We start from the raw sequence: 19,735 nt of genomic DNA, 5'->3' as shown, positions 1-19,735 counted from the left end.
CATGCTTTGGGGTTTATTCTGAAAATCAAATTGGGGATCGGGGTTTCTCAACCCCAATCTGTTACCTCCATATGACCCGCCTCTTTTTTTCTCCGCGAAGGCTGCCTCGCCGGGCCTGCCGCCTCCTCCTGGTTGAGGACCGGTATCTCTTGCTCTCCCACGGGTGTTAGTCATCTCCCTATTCCCTGCTCCTTGCAGAAATAATCCGCCTCCATCTTCGACTCCGATGGCTAATCGAGCTTTAGCATTTTGATTTTCATCCCACCATTCTGGAAATCCAACGAGGAGGAAACATGTATCTCGAGTATGTATTTGTTTTCCGCAATGAGAGCACCAAAATTTTGATTTGTCGGGTTTGAAACCGCCTAGGCGATTGGGCTGTTGCGCGGCGGTTCGTGGTGGTGGCTGTTTTGGTCGCGGTGGTGGCTGGTTTCTGACGGCGAACCCGTGTCCGACTTGGCCCGATGATGATCCATCGTTGATTGCGCCGGTCTGGAGATCGATGTCTGCTGCCGGCATGATTTTCAACCGCGTAGCTTCTCGTTTTACCAGACCGTATGCGGTCTCGGCTAAGGGCAACGGGGTTTCCTTGAGAATATCCCTTCGGATCCCGTCATATCTTGCATTCAAGCCTGTTAGGAATTTGAACAGCCGTCTTGTTGCTACAAACGTTCGAAGTTGGCTAATCCCCTTGTCGCAGCAATCCACAGGTTGATGTTGGCATCGGTCAATTTCGACCCAGATTCCGTGGAGATGTCGCCAATATGTTTCTAGCCCATGTTCCCCTTGCACGATTCGGCCTGCCTTTTCCTCTAGATCGTACCACAGATATGGATCTGCAGTACTTTCGAATGTAGTTTGTAGGCTCTCCCACAGAGCTTGCGTGGTTTGGTGATGTGCAAAGTCGACAACAATTTCTGTTTCGACGTTGTCAATTATCCATGAGAACACTGTCATATCGGCTTCCTCCCATTCTGTGTACCCCTTCATTCCAGGTTCCGGTGGCTGCGGTGTACCGGTGATATACCTGTTTGCTCGTCTTCCCACGATGGCTACTCTCATCAGCCGTTTCCATAGGGGATAATTCATCCCGTTGAGTTTAACGGCTAGAGTAACATTCTTACTCATCTTTAATCGTGTCTCCTCCATATTTGGTTTCTCTTCATCGTCTGACATGTTGCAGGTTGAAAATAACCGCCTTCTTGGTCGGGAAAGGTATTAGGCTATGATGATTTTGTTATGAGCCTTTGCTCTGGTACCATGTTGAAAGATATGAGTATTATTCATTCAACTTGTTCAGAGAATTACAATCGGTACGCCTCCTTTAAATAGACCAAGGGTTACATAAAATTGGCAAGATTTGCCATAATACCCATTCCCTAATTAATTTTTTTTCCTTGCTTACCTATTTTCCTTTCTTACATATTTTCCTTTCTAACAGAGATAAATAATTACAACATAAAAAAAATAAGGAATGTGAGACTCGTGAAAAATAAATGAAATGAACTATTTAAGGAATGTGATTAAAGATGAGTTAACACTTTCAATATATCTTAGCATTAAACAAAAGCACAAGAGATACTTGTTAAGGAATAAAATGCCTTTTTAATGTGAAATATTTAATACAGTATTACAATTTGGAAGATTGGACTGGATACTAATTGGAAGGCACACGTTTTCTTCTTCATGTGAATCGTCTCATTTTTTTTAAGAAGCTTCTTCAAATTAGTGGCTAACATAATCTTTAATGAGGAATAGAATTTTCAGCTTTACAACCATTTTCTTGACCTTGAACATGTCTACATCTTTTTCATCTCGACTTGGAATATAAACAAAGAGTCTGGCATCTTAGACTATTGGAGTATATAGAAACACATGCAATCAAAATAAAAAGATAATTTGTTTCTTTTACGCACTCAATTTCCTCAAATAATCCCAACAGAATTCACTAAAATTATACAAGTAAAATTGACAGCTCTATACTGCTATTGCTATATATTTAATCCACCTTCACACATGATGAAGGTTAAAATATATTTCCTACCTTGTTCAGACTAGCTAGAAGGCGAGGGTAAACATTCCGGGATGATAGTTGCATTCGCATATTAGGCTAGCTCTCGTTCGTCATGACATATTCAACGCGATTTCTTTGTTGTCTTACTTCTTGCACATCCGGATGCACGAGGGAGTGATTGAATTTGTGCCTACTTGTATGATTATATTTCGTAACAAATGAAAGAGAATTGAATTTGTCAGCCCAAGGAGTATTTCATGAAGATCATGCCTTCCGACCTAATAAGAATACAGAATACAGTCATAGCAGACTAGAAAGAAATCATCTTGAAATCAAGATTATTCTTCTTCACAAAAAATGAAAATCCATTTGGTAATGGTTAGTCCAAAAAGGCAAGAGATTTTGACATGAAGAAAGAGCCAAAAAGAGGATACACGTTCCTTGCATATCGATAATAAACAATTCAAAAGTTTGAGATATATTGACTCAAACATACTACATAATTTCCGCATACATTAGTAGTCGCTGCAATCAAAACATAACATTTTTAAAATTCCGACAATTTTCAATTTTGAGTTTTTACCCTATACTAAAAAGGAAGATTAGTCAAAATTGCATTTGCAGATTTAAAATTAGAGTTTTTATAACTTAATCCATTATTTAGAAATAGTATAAATATATTTAGGTTTAAAATTGAATACGATTCCAAATCTTCTAAATTTTATAATTTAAATTCTAGTATACTCAAAATATATATTTGGAATCGCTATTATAAAATTGAGCATCTCTCAAACACAAACGGCATACAAACATATCGCAAACCCACCCACAACACGCACACAATACATAGACTATTACGTAACACGCACTACATACACAATACACTTGTTGCACACAACATGCACACGAACAAACCAAAAATATAAGTAGAAAATTAATATAGAGATACATCTATTCTGGATGGCTTATGAAATGGTAAATCTTCAATTGAGAGTATGTTGTTGGAGGATATTAGAGCATCCACAATAGTGGACTAAAGCCCTGCCTAGCCACCGGCTAGCGGCTCGGGCGTGACGTTAGTCCACTATTGCGTTAGGCTAACGCGACGGGCGAGCGGGCGACGGACGAGAGGTCGGGCGCGGACTTCGGCTGTTCGCCGATCGCTAGCCGCCTATTGTGCGGCGAGCGATCGGCTAACGGTCGTAATTAAATTTTTTTTTCAACTCTATATATACGACTCGTTGAACTTCATTCCATTCACTTCTCTTGTTTTAACGAGTAGCTTTTCCTCCTCTTTTATTTCTGTAGAAAAAAATGGATCACGACAGTGACTCTCCCATCACTAGCAAATCACAAACGCCAATGTCGTTCCCCAGTAGACTTTTTTTTTAATTGTACTATGTTTATTTTATGGAATTTATTTTGCACTTTCTCCGTAATTTGTCCAATTTTAATTTCGTATTTGTCAATTTATTTGATGGACTAGGGCATTGGTTAGGCTATTGCTAGCCTATTGCTAGGCTGTTGTTTGGTTAGCTTATTAATAGGATGTGGGAATGACATGATGATGTGACAGAAGGAGTTTTTGGCTAGGCTATTGCTAGTCTATGTCTATTGTTGATGCTCTGAGTGGCTGAGATTGCAATATATTGTTGTGATTCTTTAAGAGGATGATAAAGTGAGTGTACGAGCATTCCTCTTCACCTTCCAACATAGACCGGAATACCCTTTTTCTGCTAAACTTGAATAGAACTTAAATAAATGATAATAGTACTACTTACTACTCCCTCCGTTCCATAGTAGTGAAGTCATTTTGTCATTTTTGTACATTCCATAATAGTTAAGTCATTTCTATTTTAAGTAAAAATCAACATATTTCTTCTCACTTACTTTTTCCTCTCTCTTACTTTATTCTCTCCTACTTTAATTATCTTTTTATTTAATACATTACCCACATTTTTTTTAATTCTGTGCCGAAAAGAAATGTCTTAACTACTATGGAACGGAGGGAGAACTTTTTATTTATACTATAATCATTGAAAAAATGGTACTCCTTCCGTCTCCTAAAAATAGAATTTTTTTTTCCTTTTTTGTCTGCCCTCTAAAAATAAAAAGTTTCCTTTTTAGGAAATTCATTTCTCTCTAATACGGTGAGACTCATTTTCCACTAACACATTTTCTTTTTATATCTCTCTTACTTTATCAATTTTGTATTAAAAACTATCAGGTTTAAATGTTTCTATTGTTGGAGGACAGCGAGGGTATATCACTGATCAGAGTCACTCACCTAATCCATGGTCGTATCCTTAAATACCTCTCTCTCTGTTCACTTCCCTGTCCTCGAGGGCATGCAAACTCATATTTATGAAGCAGCCACGGTCATGAATTAATAAATAAATTGACGTGGTCCCTTTCAGTGATTTGGATTGTCGTGGCATTGGTAACTACACAATCTACCGGACTCATCCTTGTATGATCCTTTCTATATCTATATAATACTCACATAACCAATTGGATCAGATCACAATTTCTCAATGGAGAAGGAAAAAAAAGTGGCACCTCAAATAACTAGAGAATATACATAATCGCAATCGCCAAAACAGAATCCATGCCACACAAAAAATCAAACTTTGTATACTAGACAGAATGTTAGCACACCGAGTTTATTGTTATTTTAAAATTCTAGTTTGAAGTCTACATTTATTAAATATAGCAGCATAAAGAAGATGATAGAACTTTCCCAACATTAAATGATGTTTGAACTCTAGTCCAAGTGAGAGGTGATTATTCTTTTCAATCATATGTGGAACACGCTGCAGCACTCTCTCTAATGTTCCAGAATTATTTTTCTTCATTTTTTTCAAATAAACCACGCTCGCATACAAACTGCAATCAACAAGCCGCTCTGCCTATCATTCGAGCTTATAACATTTTAGTCACACCTTCATGAATGCTGTTTTCATTTAATTCTCGAGGGCCAAAGAAAGTGACCACTCTCCTTGGCCTATTCTGGTTTTGTCTTAGCTCATCTCATTTGTCACCACTCCCAAACGAACACGTCGCCCATTTTTTCTATGATGAATTGGCAATTGCTACATATTGAAATACTTATGAGCATTTAGTATAGTCATGACTATTTGCACAAATAGGATAAACCTTTTTTGTTTGCATATAAAATGGATGATGAATAATGCAGTTGATAATTAAGTTTCACAGAACTATGCATAGACTATTAAACATTCTTCCCAATTTGCAAACAGAATTATTTACCAGTTCTAAACATATAGTACTAGATAAAAATGATAAGCATTATTAGATGGCACAAATGTATAGATAAGAATTATCTTTGGCAAATCATAATTGCAAAATGAAAAGTGCAGTTTAGTGATGATTGAAAGCAAGAAAAAGCACACTTGCTAATCATACACATAAATATCTTTCTTTGTTCCAACAAAACCAATTCAACGGGCATTAAGAAAAGCACCCCACTCAACAAGGTTACTGTATAAAAAAAAGGTTACTGTAAACAAAAATTAATAAGAATATCAGTGGATGGTTCTTGCATTCAAGGATTCCTAGGCTGACTCTGTTTCATGTTAGTAATTTATTTGTACCAACTCCCATAAATCATGGATCAAGAAATCATGTTGAGTGGTTATAAAAAGGCAGACGGTGGTGCTATAAAAGCTTGTCTGGGGAGGAATCTGAGAAAGGGAAGCAACCACAAATTTATTCTTTCTTTTTACTGTTTTAGCAACACCCCTATTGTTGTGATCAATACACCCCTTTCATATAACCTAACTTCCAAATAAGTTAGTACTACATGTTGTGATCAATACACCCCTTTCATATAACCTAACTTCCCACTTCAAGAGTCACCTAAAGATACATTTTTTCTCTCATTCCCATCCTCTCTTCATTGGGTGGGAATTGATGTTTCACTAAAGAAACATACAATTAGAAGCATAAAAAAGCATCGCATAGGATAGGCCAATGCCATCAAACATCATTTGCAGTAAAAGAAATTTGACTGCTGGACTACCCAAAAACCATCAACGCAAGTGAGATGACCCACCAAATTCAGCTACAAGACAGATAGCAGTTTATATAAAACAGAAGCCTCTGCAGCAGCCACCTATCTTGTTACCAATAAATTTAAGCTGCGTACTTAACTCTCTCTCTTTCTCTCTATTATTTTATCATCATCGTCATCTCATTCCCCAATTCTCCAGCACCCTCTTTTATCACCACACTCCTCTGCTTCACTCAAACCTTCCATAAACCTCTACTTCACCAAAAAATTCAAACATTTTCTTTTGCTTCACTACAAATCCCTAAGTTATTGTTGCTCAATATGCTGGTTTTATTTGGGGAGTTATAATTGCAGAGCTCTTTCTTACAGTAAATTTAAGCACATTTTGCTGAGAGTTACTTCATTCTGGTCACTCTACTTGGGTTTAGTCTCTAACTGGCTTCATACTAAACTCAAGTGTTGATAATTCGAAATTGAGTTATTAAATTGAGAAGAAGATGAGGAAGGTACCTTCTATAGGAGCACGAATAGCAACGGCGATGGCGGAATTCAATTCACACTTATCCCCACCGCCATCTTTACCGGCCTCCAAGGTGGCAGCGGCGCCTGAATCGCATCCAGGGGCAGCGGTGAGGTGCGACGCCCAAAAATGCCCGTGGTGGCCGTACTCTAGCTCGAAGGATTTCAAGGCGAACACGGCGTTGATCATCGTGGTGCTCCTGTGCGCGCTGACCTGCGCGCTGGCGTTCAACGCCGGAATCCGCTACATCGTGCGGCTGCATTGCAGGCGGAGGCGCCGCGAGGAAGGCGAGATCGACAAGGGGGTTCCAGATCCAGGTCTGAGTTACGCGGAGGGGATGAAGCTGGCAGGGGAGGAGACGGAGTGCATAATCTGTTTGGCGGATTTCGCAGTGGGGGAGAAGATCAGAGTTCTGGACAAATGCAACCATGGATTCCACCTCAATTGCATTCAGAAATGGCTTATTTCACACTCATCGTGCCCTACTTGCAGAACCAATTGCTCAACCCCATCGCCTCCATGAAAACCCTCTCTCTCACGGTTATTGGTATGGAAATATTACCCCCTTTCTTCTGTTTTTGCTCACTTTTTTATCATTTACTTAATGTAGACTCTGGCATTAATTTTGTTTTAGAATGCTTTTAAAAGTATTTAAGTTTGCTTTATGCATTGCATACTAAAAAGAACGGAGGGATATAATCAAATTCAAATTTACAAACTTCAAATTGTTAGGCCATCCACAATAGAAATAGCCCAGCAATAGCCCAGCCATAGCCCAGCTACTGCCACATCAGCAGCACTAAAAATCCTCATGCCACATCAACAAAACAAGCAAATAGCTCAGCAATAGCCCAGTCATAGCCTAGCCATTAATATCCACATCACTATTAACAAATATATACAAAATGAAATAATTAACAATCACACAATATGCGAAATTTAATTTACGAGACATATACGGGAAAAATTTAATAATACTATTAAAATTTAAAAAAGTACAATAATTTAAAAAGTACATTAATTAAAAAAAATACAATAATAAAAAAGTACATAAATTTTAAAAAAATACAATAATAAAAAGGAGTGACAATTCACTCCTCGTCTCCGTCGTCGCCGCCTCCGCCTCCGTCGCCACCATCGCCGTCGCCTCCGTCGCCGTCGCCACCACCGCCGCCGCTGCCGCTATCTTGTAGGCTGCTGCTATCTTGCCCCACATGTTGACGATCCTCTGCTCGTTTGAAACGAGAGGATCGTCGCAAACACTCACCCACGCCTTGCTGAGGGCGACGTTCTCGTCGTCCGTCCACCTCCTCCGTACCTCCTCCTCACCCGGCTGCGACGACTCGCCGACCTTCTTCCGGAACTAGGCTCGTTGTTGAGATCCATTTACCGTTGTTGATCTTGAACAGAAATTAAGATAGAGAGAATACTCGTTAAAACAAGTGGTGCGAATGAAAATGACGAACAAAGCGCGTATATATAGTGTTTCGAAAAAAAAAATTATTTTTTCGCGCTAGGCTGTGCGCTGGGCGATCCGGGCGCTGCAATAGCGCCGAACGGACCGCCCAGCGCACCGCCCAGCACTGCGCGGTTTCTCTCTCCAATCGCCCGCTGGGCGGCTGCAATAGATCGCCCAGCGCCGGCGCTCGGCTGGGCGGTCGCTGGGCGCCTATTGTGGATGGCCTTAGAAAATGTAACTGATATAATCAAATTCAAATTTACAAACTTCAAATTATTAGAAAATGTAAAATAAAATAACATCAACAAAAATTATCAACACAGTGGAGAAGGTTGATGTTATGTAAGAGCATGCCCAACGGTGCTCTTGGCAAGAGCACGTGTGCTCGCCACTGTACTTTTGCTTAAGAGCACGCCGACGTGGCGCCTCATGATTGGGCAGGGATGCCCAATCGCCCCCATGCCCTATTGGGCTCGTTTTTATTCCATTAAATTTATTTATTTTTAATAAAACTCATAAAAAATCGAAAATAATTCAGAAAAAAATAAGAAAATAATTTTCGGATTCCTAAAAATATAGCCATTTTTTAACCCACTTTAAATTTTTTTTAAAAAAATTATCCCAAAATCATCTATAAATACCCACATTCATCATCCATTTTTTACATCAAATTATCTCTCATTCATACGTCTCTCATATTTTTTTCATACAACTCACTTTCATCTTCCTCTTTTTAATTTTATGAATTTAATTATATAATTTTTAATGCGGAAGAGCAGAGAATTAAAAATGAATAAAGGTGGGTGCGGGCCCATATCCGTGCTATTGGTAACGTCGTCGTAAAAAGTTTCACAGTTGCTAACCGACATTCTTCGTCGATATTGGTTTAGATGTGTGATTTCGTTTTAGGATTTTTTTAATGCAATAATTTAGGGTAATAGCTCAAAATATTGTTGTATTCAATATATAATTTAAAATGGAAATATTAGATAATATTGTTGTGAATCAGAGCATCCGCAGCTGTTGTATTACGCTGTCCGTCCGTCCTTGCTGCTGGCAAGGACACGCCTGTCCGCCGCTGCGCTCTTGCCGCTGGCACGGACGTGCTCTTAGCGCTAAGAGCACGCCAGCGAGCAGGGCGACGTGCCCGTTTCTATTGGCCGTTGACATTTTCTTTTTTTCCTTTTTTTAAAAAAAATCGTAAATAATACTAAAAATTTAAAAATATATATATATTTCCGAATTCTAAAAAATATAGCCGTTTTATTACGATTTTTTTGAATTTTTTTGAATTTTTTTTAAAAATTTAATCACAAAATCATCTATAAATACACACATTCATTATTCATTATATGATATGAATCTGATATAGTTGTGTTATTTGAAATTATTTTGTGGAATGTGATATGGATATGTGATGGGTGCAATGAATATGTGAGTGGTGCAATTGATATGTTTTTATATGGCATTAGAATATCTTGAATCATTATATTAAAGAGGATATGTGAGAGTCTTGCTCTGGGTCCGATATCAATGGCAATAGACCTACGGGTCATATACAATGATAATGGACCTACGGGTCAAAGAAAATATGCAAAGAGGAACCTTCGTGGAAAGGTCAAAATGCAAAGAGGGGCCTTCGTGGAAAGGTCAAATCAAAAAGGGGCCTTCGTGTAAAGGTCAAATAATAAAAAGGGACCTTCAGGTCGTATACAATGGAAATCCCGGGCAGATACCAGACTGAATCTGTCACAGAATAATAAAAAGAACGGAGAGGCATATGCATATGAATATTAAATGGTTTATGATATTTATTACTTCTGGTGATATATGTTGGTGAAAGAATGTGTTTGATATTTGTGTGTGAAATTAAAGGTAAGGTTTATATACACTGAGTTGTGGCTCATATAAACCACTATTATTTTTTAGGAATAAGATATTAGTGAAGTTTTTGGTTGACGTGGGTTGTAGGAACTGCACGTGTTATCAGGTTCGGCGGCTGACGCATTTTGGCAACATTCTCCTCCTCGTCATTTTTGCATGTAGATAAATGTGTAGTATATAAAGTGGTGAGAGAGTCTCATTACGGTTTACAATGTTTTGAAATATGTACTTGTTAAATGTAGGTTTTTGAAATTATATAATATGTGTGTTTTATTTACTTGACGTGTGGATTATTTATTTTAAATTTTGAATTTATTTACTATAAGTAGCTATGCCAGATAGGGTTGGGTGTGACAGGGGGATGCTGCCCGGGATGACCGAGATGAGCGGGATGATGCCCGAAAGGGGGAGCGGCATGGTCTCGGGCATGCCCGCCGCTACCGAGGGCAGTAGATCGGGGGTCTCCCAATCGCCTTTTGGGGACAATGTCTACCGGTCCAGTTTGGATCACTTGACAGGTGGTTCCCAGGTCTCTACTCCACTGGAGACTCAGTTCATCGGTCTCGAAACCTTCTCACTGGAGGAGTTAGGTCTTTCCCACAACCCTCCCAAAAATTCATCTTGCCACATCATCAACTAACCTCACAACCCTTCTATAGCCTCTCACAATCCTCCCATTTAATTCATTTTAATTGTTGGTGTTATCAAAGTATTAAAACAACAAATACAAAATTAATTGGACCCAAAAAAAATAAAAACTCAAACATACTTTGGGAAAATTTATACTTGGAAGAATGAAATGTATGAATAAAATGAAGTGCAATGAGTTGTGTATATAGAGTTGAAAAAAAAATTAAAAAAAATTAAAATTCGGGATGGCTCCCGCTCGGCGCGCAATAGGCCCCGAGAGAGCGTCGTCCCACAGCCTTCCGCGTGCAATAGGCGCCGTCGGTGGAGTGCGAGACGACTCCCTATTGTGAATGATCTTAGTTGTGTAGTGTAATGATATGAGTTGTAAATAAAATGATTTTTAGAAGTAACATGTTGCTTAACTATTTTAAAATTAAAAGATCATACTTTTCAAATATTAATTAATAAAGAAATAGTTCATAATACTTTTTTTCAAGGACGGGGAACTAATACAGTATGATAATATAATATTTATGGAGTAAAAAATATAGTCCTAATAATTATGGAGTAAAAAATTCGCCAAAAATATATAGTAAGTATATTTATAAAAAATATGAGTATATGATAAGTTTATTAAAAATAAATACCCTTACGGTATTGAAGGTATTTTCGTCTAAAAAATTTGGAAATAGTAAAAAAGTACTTCGATTAATATTAACCCATAGTTGACAAACCTCAAATGATATTTTTAAAGTTCGCGGACCTAAAATGATACTTCGACAAAGTTCGTGGAAAAAAAAAAAATGTTTCTCCCTAAATTCAAACATTTGAATTAGAATTGTGGACAGGGGCAAATCCGTAAATAGGTATACCTCTAGAGAGAATCGCATTGTTCAACCGGCCCGGGCCCGGGCCCGCACTAGTTCGAAGAAGGGCTCGCGACTGACAATTTGGTAAATTTCACAGCAATTTACCAAACTGTCAGTGACCATCAATGGCGCAATGCTCCGTCTTATACTCCTACAACTACAATACTTGTCTGCTTCTAAGCAACCCTCGAATAGGAACGTGGAAGCGTTGATTAGATTGCTTACTGCTGATGATTTAAACCCTAAACGAACCTACCGCCAGATTTCGGAATTCATAACTTATTTATTCTCCGTTGCAAATATTGAGAGAGAGTGAGGGAGAGCTCATAGTCCGCAACTGTAGTGCACTGAAAAACCTAGTGGTCTGCGAGCTTCGAGTGGATTTGTTAGGAAAATGGCGTGCCGTGCTCGCATCGAATTCTTTCTTCACCTCGATCTGAGATTGTTTGAAGTGATCGCGTGAAGAATGTTTGGAGAATCCGATTGCGGGGATTATAAAGTTTTGAATCATCGGTTTTTGTGGTTTATGTTGATCGAATTTTAGATGAGTGTTTGAGTTTTGAGAAGTGGCAGTAAGTGACGATTGGTGGTGGGCAAAATGAGCAGCAGCGAGGGGAAAGGTGTGAGTGTTCGTGACCTGGTCGAGGAAGCTAAGAAGCGGATTGTTTTTGTGATCGTAAGTGTTGTTGGATTGTCCTACCTCATGTCATGTAAGTGAATGTTCTTGTTCATCTCTTTCTTAGCTTATTTTTGCTTATGTTCACTGCTTGCTTTTAGTGGTCTTTGTGGGAGTAACTTAATTGCCATCACTCTCATGTTATTCGACTGTTTTTGGGGGAGTTCTATCTGGTTATTTTCGTGATTCTTGATAGGATTTGTGGTTCTACTTTTCCATTTTCCTCTACCTGATATGTTGATTAAGTTAGATAAGCAAATTGATGATTGCTCTGCATAAAAGTACTGGAGATGAGACTGTAAGAGTGAGATTTGGGGATTCATGGAGCTATTTGCAATAGGAACTGAAGTTACATTTTATAATGAGGACTTTCAAACAATTTTTTGTTGATTGTTGTTTGTTGGCCTATGCATTTCTCAAACTCTGTTTTCTGACTACTACCTTGATGTTGGTAGTTGTACCTCTTGTTAAATTTGATGTTCCAGTTAATCAACTGTCACCACTGTGCTTTTTACTATGACATACTGATGCTTTATCACATTTAGTTACTTGTGGTTGAGAGAGCATTATATATTCTGTGTTATGTTTGCTTTCTTGAGAATGAGGAGTAGCATTTTGAAGAATGGCACCAAGTGAGAATTAGATATTTTTATCATAATGTCATTTTCTTAGATGCTAATAGAAATCTGGTATGCCGTATGTGGAAGGTGCATGTTAATTCTATTAGGTATCCATGTCCATTGACTCAGCTACCATTTTGGTTATTACTTTATGAAAGGCCTTATAACGCAGAGCATTTGGATATATAATACTTCCTGAAACCAACAATCTCAAACCTAGATATGATTATCCCAAAAGTATTAAGTCTTGTTTATTTAATGATACTTGCAAGATTCTAATTTCCCGTCCACACTGTTTAGAAATTAATTTCCTTTTCTTATTGCAGTAACAAGTTCCTCGGTTCTAGTCAACTTGCCTGCTGCTCTCTTGTTAATAATCACACTTCGCTATTTGTCTTTTGATATTGATATACGGAGGAAATCTGCATATTACAATAGCAAACAAACATCAGCAACAATTTCTTCTGATAAAAATGTGCTTAAGGTTAAGGGCCTCAGAGTTGAGACAGAAAGGTCTGACTGGAAGCATAATGTGAACTCTCCTGTTGTTGAAGATGCAATTGATCAATTCACTAGACATATTGTCTCTGAGTGGGTGACAGATCTGTGGTACTCACGCATAACGCCAGATAGACAGGGTCCAGAAGAGATCGTATTGATCATGAATGGCGTACTTGGAGTAATTTCAAATCGCATGAAAAATATTAATTTAATAGATCTTTTAACAGGGTACAATCCTCGATATTTTACTGATCAAAATTCTTTCTCAATCTAGGGTATGAGTGGCATTTTAGACAGTATTTGTTTGCATTTTGCAGGGATATTATCAAAATTGTATGTCGTAGGCTGGAGCTCTTTCGTGCAACAAAGACAAAGATTGAGAGACATCAATCAAAATCTTTGACCGTTGAAGAGCGAGATATAGAACTGAAGTCTCTTCTGGCTGCTGAGAACAAACTGCACCCCATTTTATTTTCTGCTGAAGCTGAGCATAAGGTTGTTACTCTTTTGGTATATTCATTGCAGATTAACAACAGTAAGCAGAAAATAGTTGCTTGCTTCCCCTACTTGACTAAGTTTTCTTTTGATTAACTTTGGAGTAAACAGGTTCTCCAGCATGTTGTGGATGGCCTTATTGTAGTTACATTTAGGGCAGAGGATCTGAGATGCTCTTTGTTCCGCTATATTATCAGAGAATTACTTGCTTGTGTTGTAATAAGACCAGTTCTGAATCTTGCTAACCCCAGGTAAGCACACTGTTCTTCGTTATATCTTAACATTCTACATCTCTATTTTTATGCTCAACATGCACTCTTTATGTTTTAATGCTCTGCCTGATTTGACATCTTTCTGCTGCATCAAATTTGATGGCAGGTTTGTTAATGAGAGAATAGAGTCTTTTGTTATTTCTAGAAAAGTTGAAAAAGGAAGTGTGGTGACAAACACAACATCAGAGTCTAGAACAAATGCACCATCTGATCATAGCACACAAACAGCAGATCCTTCTGTCAAGGGTGTTGAACTGGTACAATTGAAGAAGGGTGAAAAGAAGAAAGAGGTCAATAGTCATAAATCAGATGCCGTGAATCGAGAACTCCTTTCTAAGGATCCATTGCTTGCCATGGATACACAGTCAACTCGCTCTTGGAATTCTTTTCCAGACACCCATAATGGTGAGGACAGAGGTCTTCAAAGAGAACTCTCAGGGGGAGAATGGGCTAATGCCCTAGATGTGTTTTCTCGAAGAAAAACTGAGGCACTGGCTCCAGAACATTTTGAAAATATGTGGACAATGGGAAGAGGCTACAGAAGGAAGGAAGATACAGATACATTGCCTGATCCTTCACAGAGAAACTCTGTAGTGGGGGTATCCAATTCAGTGATGCAGAAAGATGGTCTTCCCGCGCAGAAGAATAAGGAGAAGAGCATAACAGTGAATGGGAAAGATATGTTGGACTCTGGATTTAACAGAAAGCCGGAGGAAGACAATGCTGTATCCTTACGCGAAGAGGAAGATCTTGAAAGTTTGCCTTCTGATGAGGATGAATCCTGGAGCAGTAGTTATACTGAGGAGGATGATATGATCAATGCTACGGGTCTTGACTCCCCAGGGGTTAAAGTTTGGGATGGTAAAAATAAAAGAAATTTCAGCCACATTCATCATCCTCTCGAAACTTCTGACAGGCATAGAAGCACAAAAACTAAGAACAGTCAACTTCGTTCCGCACTAAAGAGAACAAAGTCTGCAAAGAAAAGATCTCGATCTAGTACTCATAATGGTCAAGTCTGGCAAGAGGTAGAACGAACGAGTTATTTATTAGGAGAAGGGCAGGATGTGTTGAACCACGCCAAAGTGACTGGCAAGCCTGGAGACTCGAGTGAGGACTCTGAGGCAGAGCTATTGGGTAGAACTAATAGTGGAGCAACAACTTCATCATCTATGTCCTATGCTTCTTTACCTGAAAGTCAAAGTCTGGCTGCTAATTCAGCAAAAACTTCACTAATTGCTGATTCTTATTTTAAATTAAGATGTGAGGTACTCCATTTCAAGTTTACATTTTTTGGTATTTTGACTATGCTTGATTGTGTGTTTTATGCTTAAAGATGCTAACGGTACTAATTTACTTTGCAGGTATTGGGTGCCAATATTGTAAAGAGTGGATCCAAAACCTTTGCTGTTTATTGTATCTCCGTTACAGATATGAACAGTCACAGTTGGTCTATCAAAAGAAGGTAGTGTGATGTCCTCTAGACATGTTATATATTGCTCCCTGCAAGGTGTTTATTTTTAGCTTTTTTTTTCATTCTCTTTGGGTAGTTTGGCTTTATAACGTATGAATTCATGCACTCATCCTAATAATTAGAGTTTTAGATAAGACTTAAAATAGTTAAGCAGCTGAATAGCTGATGTAATTTTTCTCTGTACGACATTCAAAATAAGTGGTTGTGGGGGGTGGTTGGGCAAAAAATCTTCCTATTTGAGGAGGTATGCATATATTGGAGATGGTGTGTTCAAAATACAGTAATACCATGTCACAGAAAAAGGTGGAGTACAATTTTCTAAAGCTAATGTTATTTCTTTTGCTTACAGGTATCAACACTTTGTGGAGTTACATAGGCGTTTGAAAGAGTTCTCTGAATATAATCTCCATTTGCCACCAAAGCATTTCCTCTCAACTGGCTTAGATGTGTTTGTCATCCAAGAGCGATGCAAATTGCTTGACCAGTATCTGAAGGTCCTACTTGACTTGAAATTGATATATTTTCTTTATGCTTTACAATTTTACATTTTACTTTCATTTACTTGTCTCCTTCCCACAAAGATAACTAATATAGTAATCCATATTAAAATCCTAAATTGGCAATCAGAAGTAGAAGTGTGTAGTAGTAGTGTAGTACACGATTAGACTGATGCCAGTCTGAGATTTAAAGGAAGGATGCTGTTACCAGTGGAAAGGGCTGTCATGTTAAGATGCTATATGCTTTACTTTTCTGCATCACCCTTTTCGTGGGGAAGGAGTATCGTTGTGTAGGTTCTGGATAAGGTAGAGTATGAGATCTCTAATGATTTCTATTGCTGTGGCACTTAGCCAACCTTGAAAGCTAAATATAACTTACTTGTTGTGGGACAAATTATGTCTATAAATTCTTCAATAATTTTCTTAATAATGACCCTGTTGACACCTTATTCGAGCTTAAATGCTCTGTATAGTTAGGCATTTTAGTTTGGAAAAGCTGCGAAACAATTTTTACATACAAAAATTAGTTCATTAAAAGATCACGAGTTCATTTGTCTGATATTTTCTACCACGTCAATCTTTTATCGTAACATTTTCTGCTTTACATCACTTCTCTTGCTTGTGATTGCAATGGTTGCACACATGTATTGTAAATATTAGTTAACCACGAGCTTCACTGACAGCATTTTTGAGAATTATATTTATGCAGATCTATTGGTTACATGCTAATATTTGTAGATTCTGATAATAAGATCATATGGATATCATCCATCTTATACAAAGTAGTTTCATTATTATACAGTTTCACCTGCTAGAACACTGGTTTGGGATATGCAGGAATTTATATGTTTAACCGATTTAATGTATAAGTAGAATTGCTCTGTTGTAAGTCTGATCTTTAAACTTTCTCTATTTCCACTGTTTTGCAGAAACTTCTGCAGTTTCCAACTATTTCCTGCTCAATCGAAATTTGGGATTTTCTTAGTGTTGATTCCCAGGTCTAAATTATGTGACTTATACTTTTAGGTTAATTATAGTTTACAGACTGAACTTTCAGCGAAATTCAGTTTATGGCCTTAACTTTGATTTATATGTTATACGGCATGAGCTTTAAGAAATTGTCTATTTATAGCCACAATCATGCCCAAACAATGTTTGCCATTGTTCTTTGCCAAAATTAGACCTGAAGTGCTGAACAAACAACCATGAAAGGTGACCTAATGTATTCTACACTAAAGGAAATTTCCAACGGTAGGTAGCCCATCGTCACCAGACCATGGGTGTGTCGCACTTGAAAGTTGGCACTGTTGCACTAACTTTCATGTGTGATTCCGACCACACCGGTTGTCCTGGTCTACATGTCCTTGGAAATCTCCTTTGGTGTAGAAGACATTAGGCTCTAGTCTCATGCAATTGACTATTGTTACAGATGTAATTGTGGCAAAAATTATTGACTGCCACAGTTGCGATGCGGTTTTGGCTATAGTTGGACAAAATTTCAAAGTTCAGGCTACATAGAAAATAAATCAAAGCTAGGCTATACACTGAAATTTGATGAAAGTTCAGGCTAAAAACTATAATTAGCCCTACATTTTTCCAACACGTTAGAGACCTCATATCACTAACGAGTCCCACTTTGCTTTCTATCATGGAATCGCAGATGTATATATTTTCAGATTCGTTGTCCATAATTGATACTCTTTCAGGTGAATATCTGAATTGCATGTTTATTTTCATCTTTATGAACCCTTTTAATAGTTTCCAGCTGGTTTTATTTCAGTTAACGTAGATGAAATAGCACGTCCAAAGATCAAGGACTACAGGGATAATGTAGGGCCTGTATATGACCAGTTATCATCCAAGAATGAAATTTTTAGTCATGGAAACCAAGATTCTGCTTCTCGAATCAAGGGTGATCATCCTACTGACGGATCAGGGTTGAAAGGAAAAGGTCAACTTCCATCTTCATCAAAAAGGCCTGAAAATGAATTCAAGAAGAGTTTTGATTACTTAAATAATGGCTCAAAAAACTCAGAGCAAAAGAACATAAAGCGGTCGAGTAATTTAGAAAAGACTGTGGATAGAGACCATGAAAATTCACATTCTCTTGCTGCTGAAGATTCCTCTGATCCAATGCTTCCCAGTGAGGTCAATTTCTATTTTCTTTCATGACCTATTCTTTAATGGATCTAAATTTCAGAATGGTATTTTCTCATTGTGACGTTGTTGCATAATGCTTGATAACTTAATTCAAACCTTGATATCTTTTCCTTGATTTTTCTTGCTGAAAATCATATTTGATTTTTCTCCTTCCCTTTTTCCAACAGTGGGTGCCGCCAAATCTTAATGTTCATGTGTTCGATTTGGTTGATGTCATTTTACAACTTAAAGATGGTGGATGGATCAGGTATTGATTGTTGTATACATATGGACAAGTCACTATAAAGTTTGTTTGTAAAAGCTTCCCCTCGTGGCTCTCTTTAATTGCACACTAATGTCGTGGTTACAGGAGAAAAGCTTTCTGGGTAGCGAAACAGGTTCTACAATTGGGAATGGGTGATGCTTTTGATGATTGGTTAATTGAGAAAATACAGCTTTTACGTAGGGGATCAGTGGTTGCTTCTGGAATTAGGCGGTTGGAGAAGGTAATTTGGAATCTCAGATCTATTTTACCAGTACCGTGGGCTTCCCTGTTTGCTTACAAGCAAATTTGAGCTCTAAATCTGGATGCAAGGAGTCAAATTTTGGATGATATGAGTTCTCACTTCTCTAATGCTTTATGAGTTTGCTCTGACCTATTCCCCCAATTAAAAAATGGATTATAATATTATCATTTATGACTGGTATAAACAGATACTATGGCCTGATGGAATATTCATAACTAAGCACCCTCGGAGACAGCGACCTCCTCCTGATACTCCATCCCCTGTGGATCAATCTTCCGCTCCATATTCTTCACCTAAAAAGGAAGATACACTGACTCTGGAGGAAATACAACAACAGGAAGCTGTACGGCGAGCCAAATTTGTTTATGAATTGATGATTGGTAATATTTGTTTGTCCTTTCCATGGTTATAGAGTCATGGGAAATTGAGTGAGTTTTTCATCGAACCTTCTTGGAGACAGTAATGAGTTGAGACATTTCCTGCAGACAAGGCTCCATCAGCTATAGTAGGCCTCGTTGGACGCAAGGAATATGAGCAATGCGCAAAAGATCTCTACTATTTCATTCAGGTTATCCTTCTTGCATCATCGTGACCGCAATTTAACTGCATTTCCTCTTAACAGTTTACTCTATCTATTGTATGTGTGGCACTTTTCTTATAATTAAAGTTCCATTGTCTAGTGTTAAATCATCGATGTTACTTGTGGTCTTTGTTCCTTCAATCTGAAACTGATGTAATTGTCGTAAATGTTTTGATTTGTTCTTGCAGTCATCCGTTTTCATGAAGCAGCTAGCTTTCGATCTTCTCGAGCTGCTGCTTGTAGCTTCATTCCCGGAACTTGATCATGTTTTCAGAGAATTGGATCAGGACAAAGAGAAGTTTGGCAAACCCACATAGAGATAGGATAGTTTGAGGGATAAAAATGTGCTATAAAGTAAAGAGTGTTTTTTTGCTTGAGAGAATATCAGTTCTGTCGAGTAAGTGTGTACAGTGATCTTTTGTTTCATAAACCATTGAAAGAAAAAAAAAAAAGCAAATTTTGCAATCATTTTGTGTATTCCAAAGAGTAGTGTTCAATGTTGATAGTTGGCTCAGTAACATTTCAATTTCTATTATCTTGAATCT

General features: G+C 38.0%; 2 protein-coding genes and 1 long non-coding RNA gene across 5 annotated transcripts; 2 read left to right on the top strand and 1 right to left on the bottom strand.

Moving 5' to 3' along the window:
• Window positions 1-4,301: 4,301 nt before the first annotated feature.
• LOC121794291 lies at window positions 4,302-6,695 on the bottom strand. The gene is made up of 2 exons (XR_006049278.1): window positions 6,558-6,695; window positions 4,302-5,106 (listed from the first exon to the last, which is right to left on the bottom strand). It is a non-coding gene; the product is annotated as an uncharacterized LOC121794291 (long non-coding RNA).
• Window positions 5,114-10,361, top strand: LOC121794289 (RING-H2 finger protein ATL79-like). Of its 3 annotated transcripts, none has more exons than XM_042192384.1 (2): window positions 5,114-7,114; window positions 10,249-10,361. In XM_042192384.1, exon 1 carries the CDS (start codon window positions 6,545-6,547, stop codon window positions 7,088-7,090), a length of 546 nt encoding a protein of 181 aa, XP_042048318.1. In that variant the 5' UTR covers window positions 5,114-6,544; the 3' UTR covers window positions 7,091-7,114; window positions 10,249-10,361. The 3 variants fall into 3 exon arrangements, with proteins under 3 accessions (XP_042048318.1, XP_042048315.1, XP_042048317.1); XM_042192381.1 differs by lacking the exon at window positions 10,249-10,361 and adding an exon at window positions 9,998-10,187; XM_042192383.1 differs by lacking the exon at window positions 10,249-10,361 and adding an exon at window positions 9,956-10,187.
• A 1,180-nt stretch (window positions 10,362-11,541) lies between these two features.
• On the top strand, window positions 11,542-19,667 carry LOC121794288. The gene is made up of 15 exons (XM_042192380.1): window positions 11,542-12,119; window positions 13,032-13,434; window positions 13,524-13,701; window positions 13,813-13,952; window positions 14,080-15,241; window positions 15,338-15,438; window positions 15,797-15,941; window positions 16,874-16,942; window positions 17,605-17,650; window positions 17,725-18,092; window positions 18,272-18,351; window positions 18,454-18,589; window positions 18,798-18,990; window positions 19,096-19,178; window positions 19,379-19,667. Exons 1-15 carry the CDS (start codon window positions 12,008-12,010, stop codon window positions 19,505-19,507), a joined length of 3,345 nt encoding a protein of 1,114 aa, XP_042048314.1. The 5' UTR covers window positions 11,542-12,007; the 3' UTR covers window positions 19,508-19,667.
• Window positions 19,668-19,735: the final 68 nt, after the last annotated feature.

This window comes from Salvia splendens, chromosome 3, assembly GCF_004379255.2.
Source record: "Salvia splendens isolate huo1 chromosome 3, SspV2, whole genome shotgun sequence".
Lineage (NCBI taxonomy): Eukaryota > Viridiplantae > Streptophyta > Magnoliopsida > Lamiales > Lamiaceae > Salvia > Salvia splendens.
The sequence above is the reverse complement of the archived record's forward strand: the minus strand, read 5'-3'. Positions and strand labels throughout refer to the sequence as shown.

What these genes read in the sequence shown, in the direction of transcription:
- LOC121794289 (XM_042192384.1), top strand. Translation starts at nt 6,545, where the DNA reads ATGAGGAAGGTACCTTCTATAGGAGCACGAATAGCAACGGCGATGGCG.
- LOC121794288 (XM_042192380.1), top strand. Translation starts at nt 12,008, where the DNA reads ATGAGCAGCAGCGAGGGGAAAGGTGTGAGTGTTCGTGACCTGGTCGAG. An exon ending in AAAGATGGTGGATGGATCAG is followed by an intron (nt 18,352 to 18,453) that starts GTATTGATTGTT and finishes TCGTGGTTACAG; the next exon opens with GAGAAAAGCTTTCTGGGTAG. An exon ending in TGTTTATGAATTGATGATTG is followed by an intron (nt 18,991 to 19,095) that starts GTAATATTTGTT and finishes CATTTCCTGCAG; the next exon opens with ACAAGGCTCCATCAGCTATA.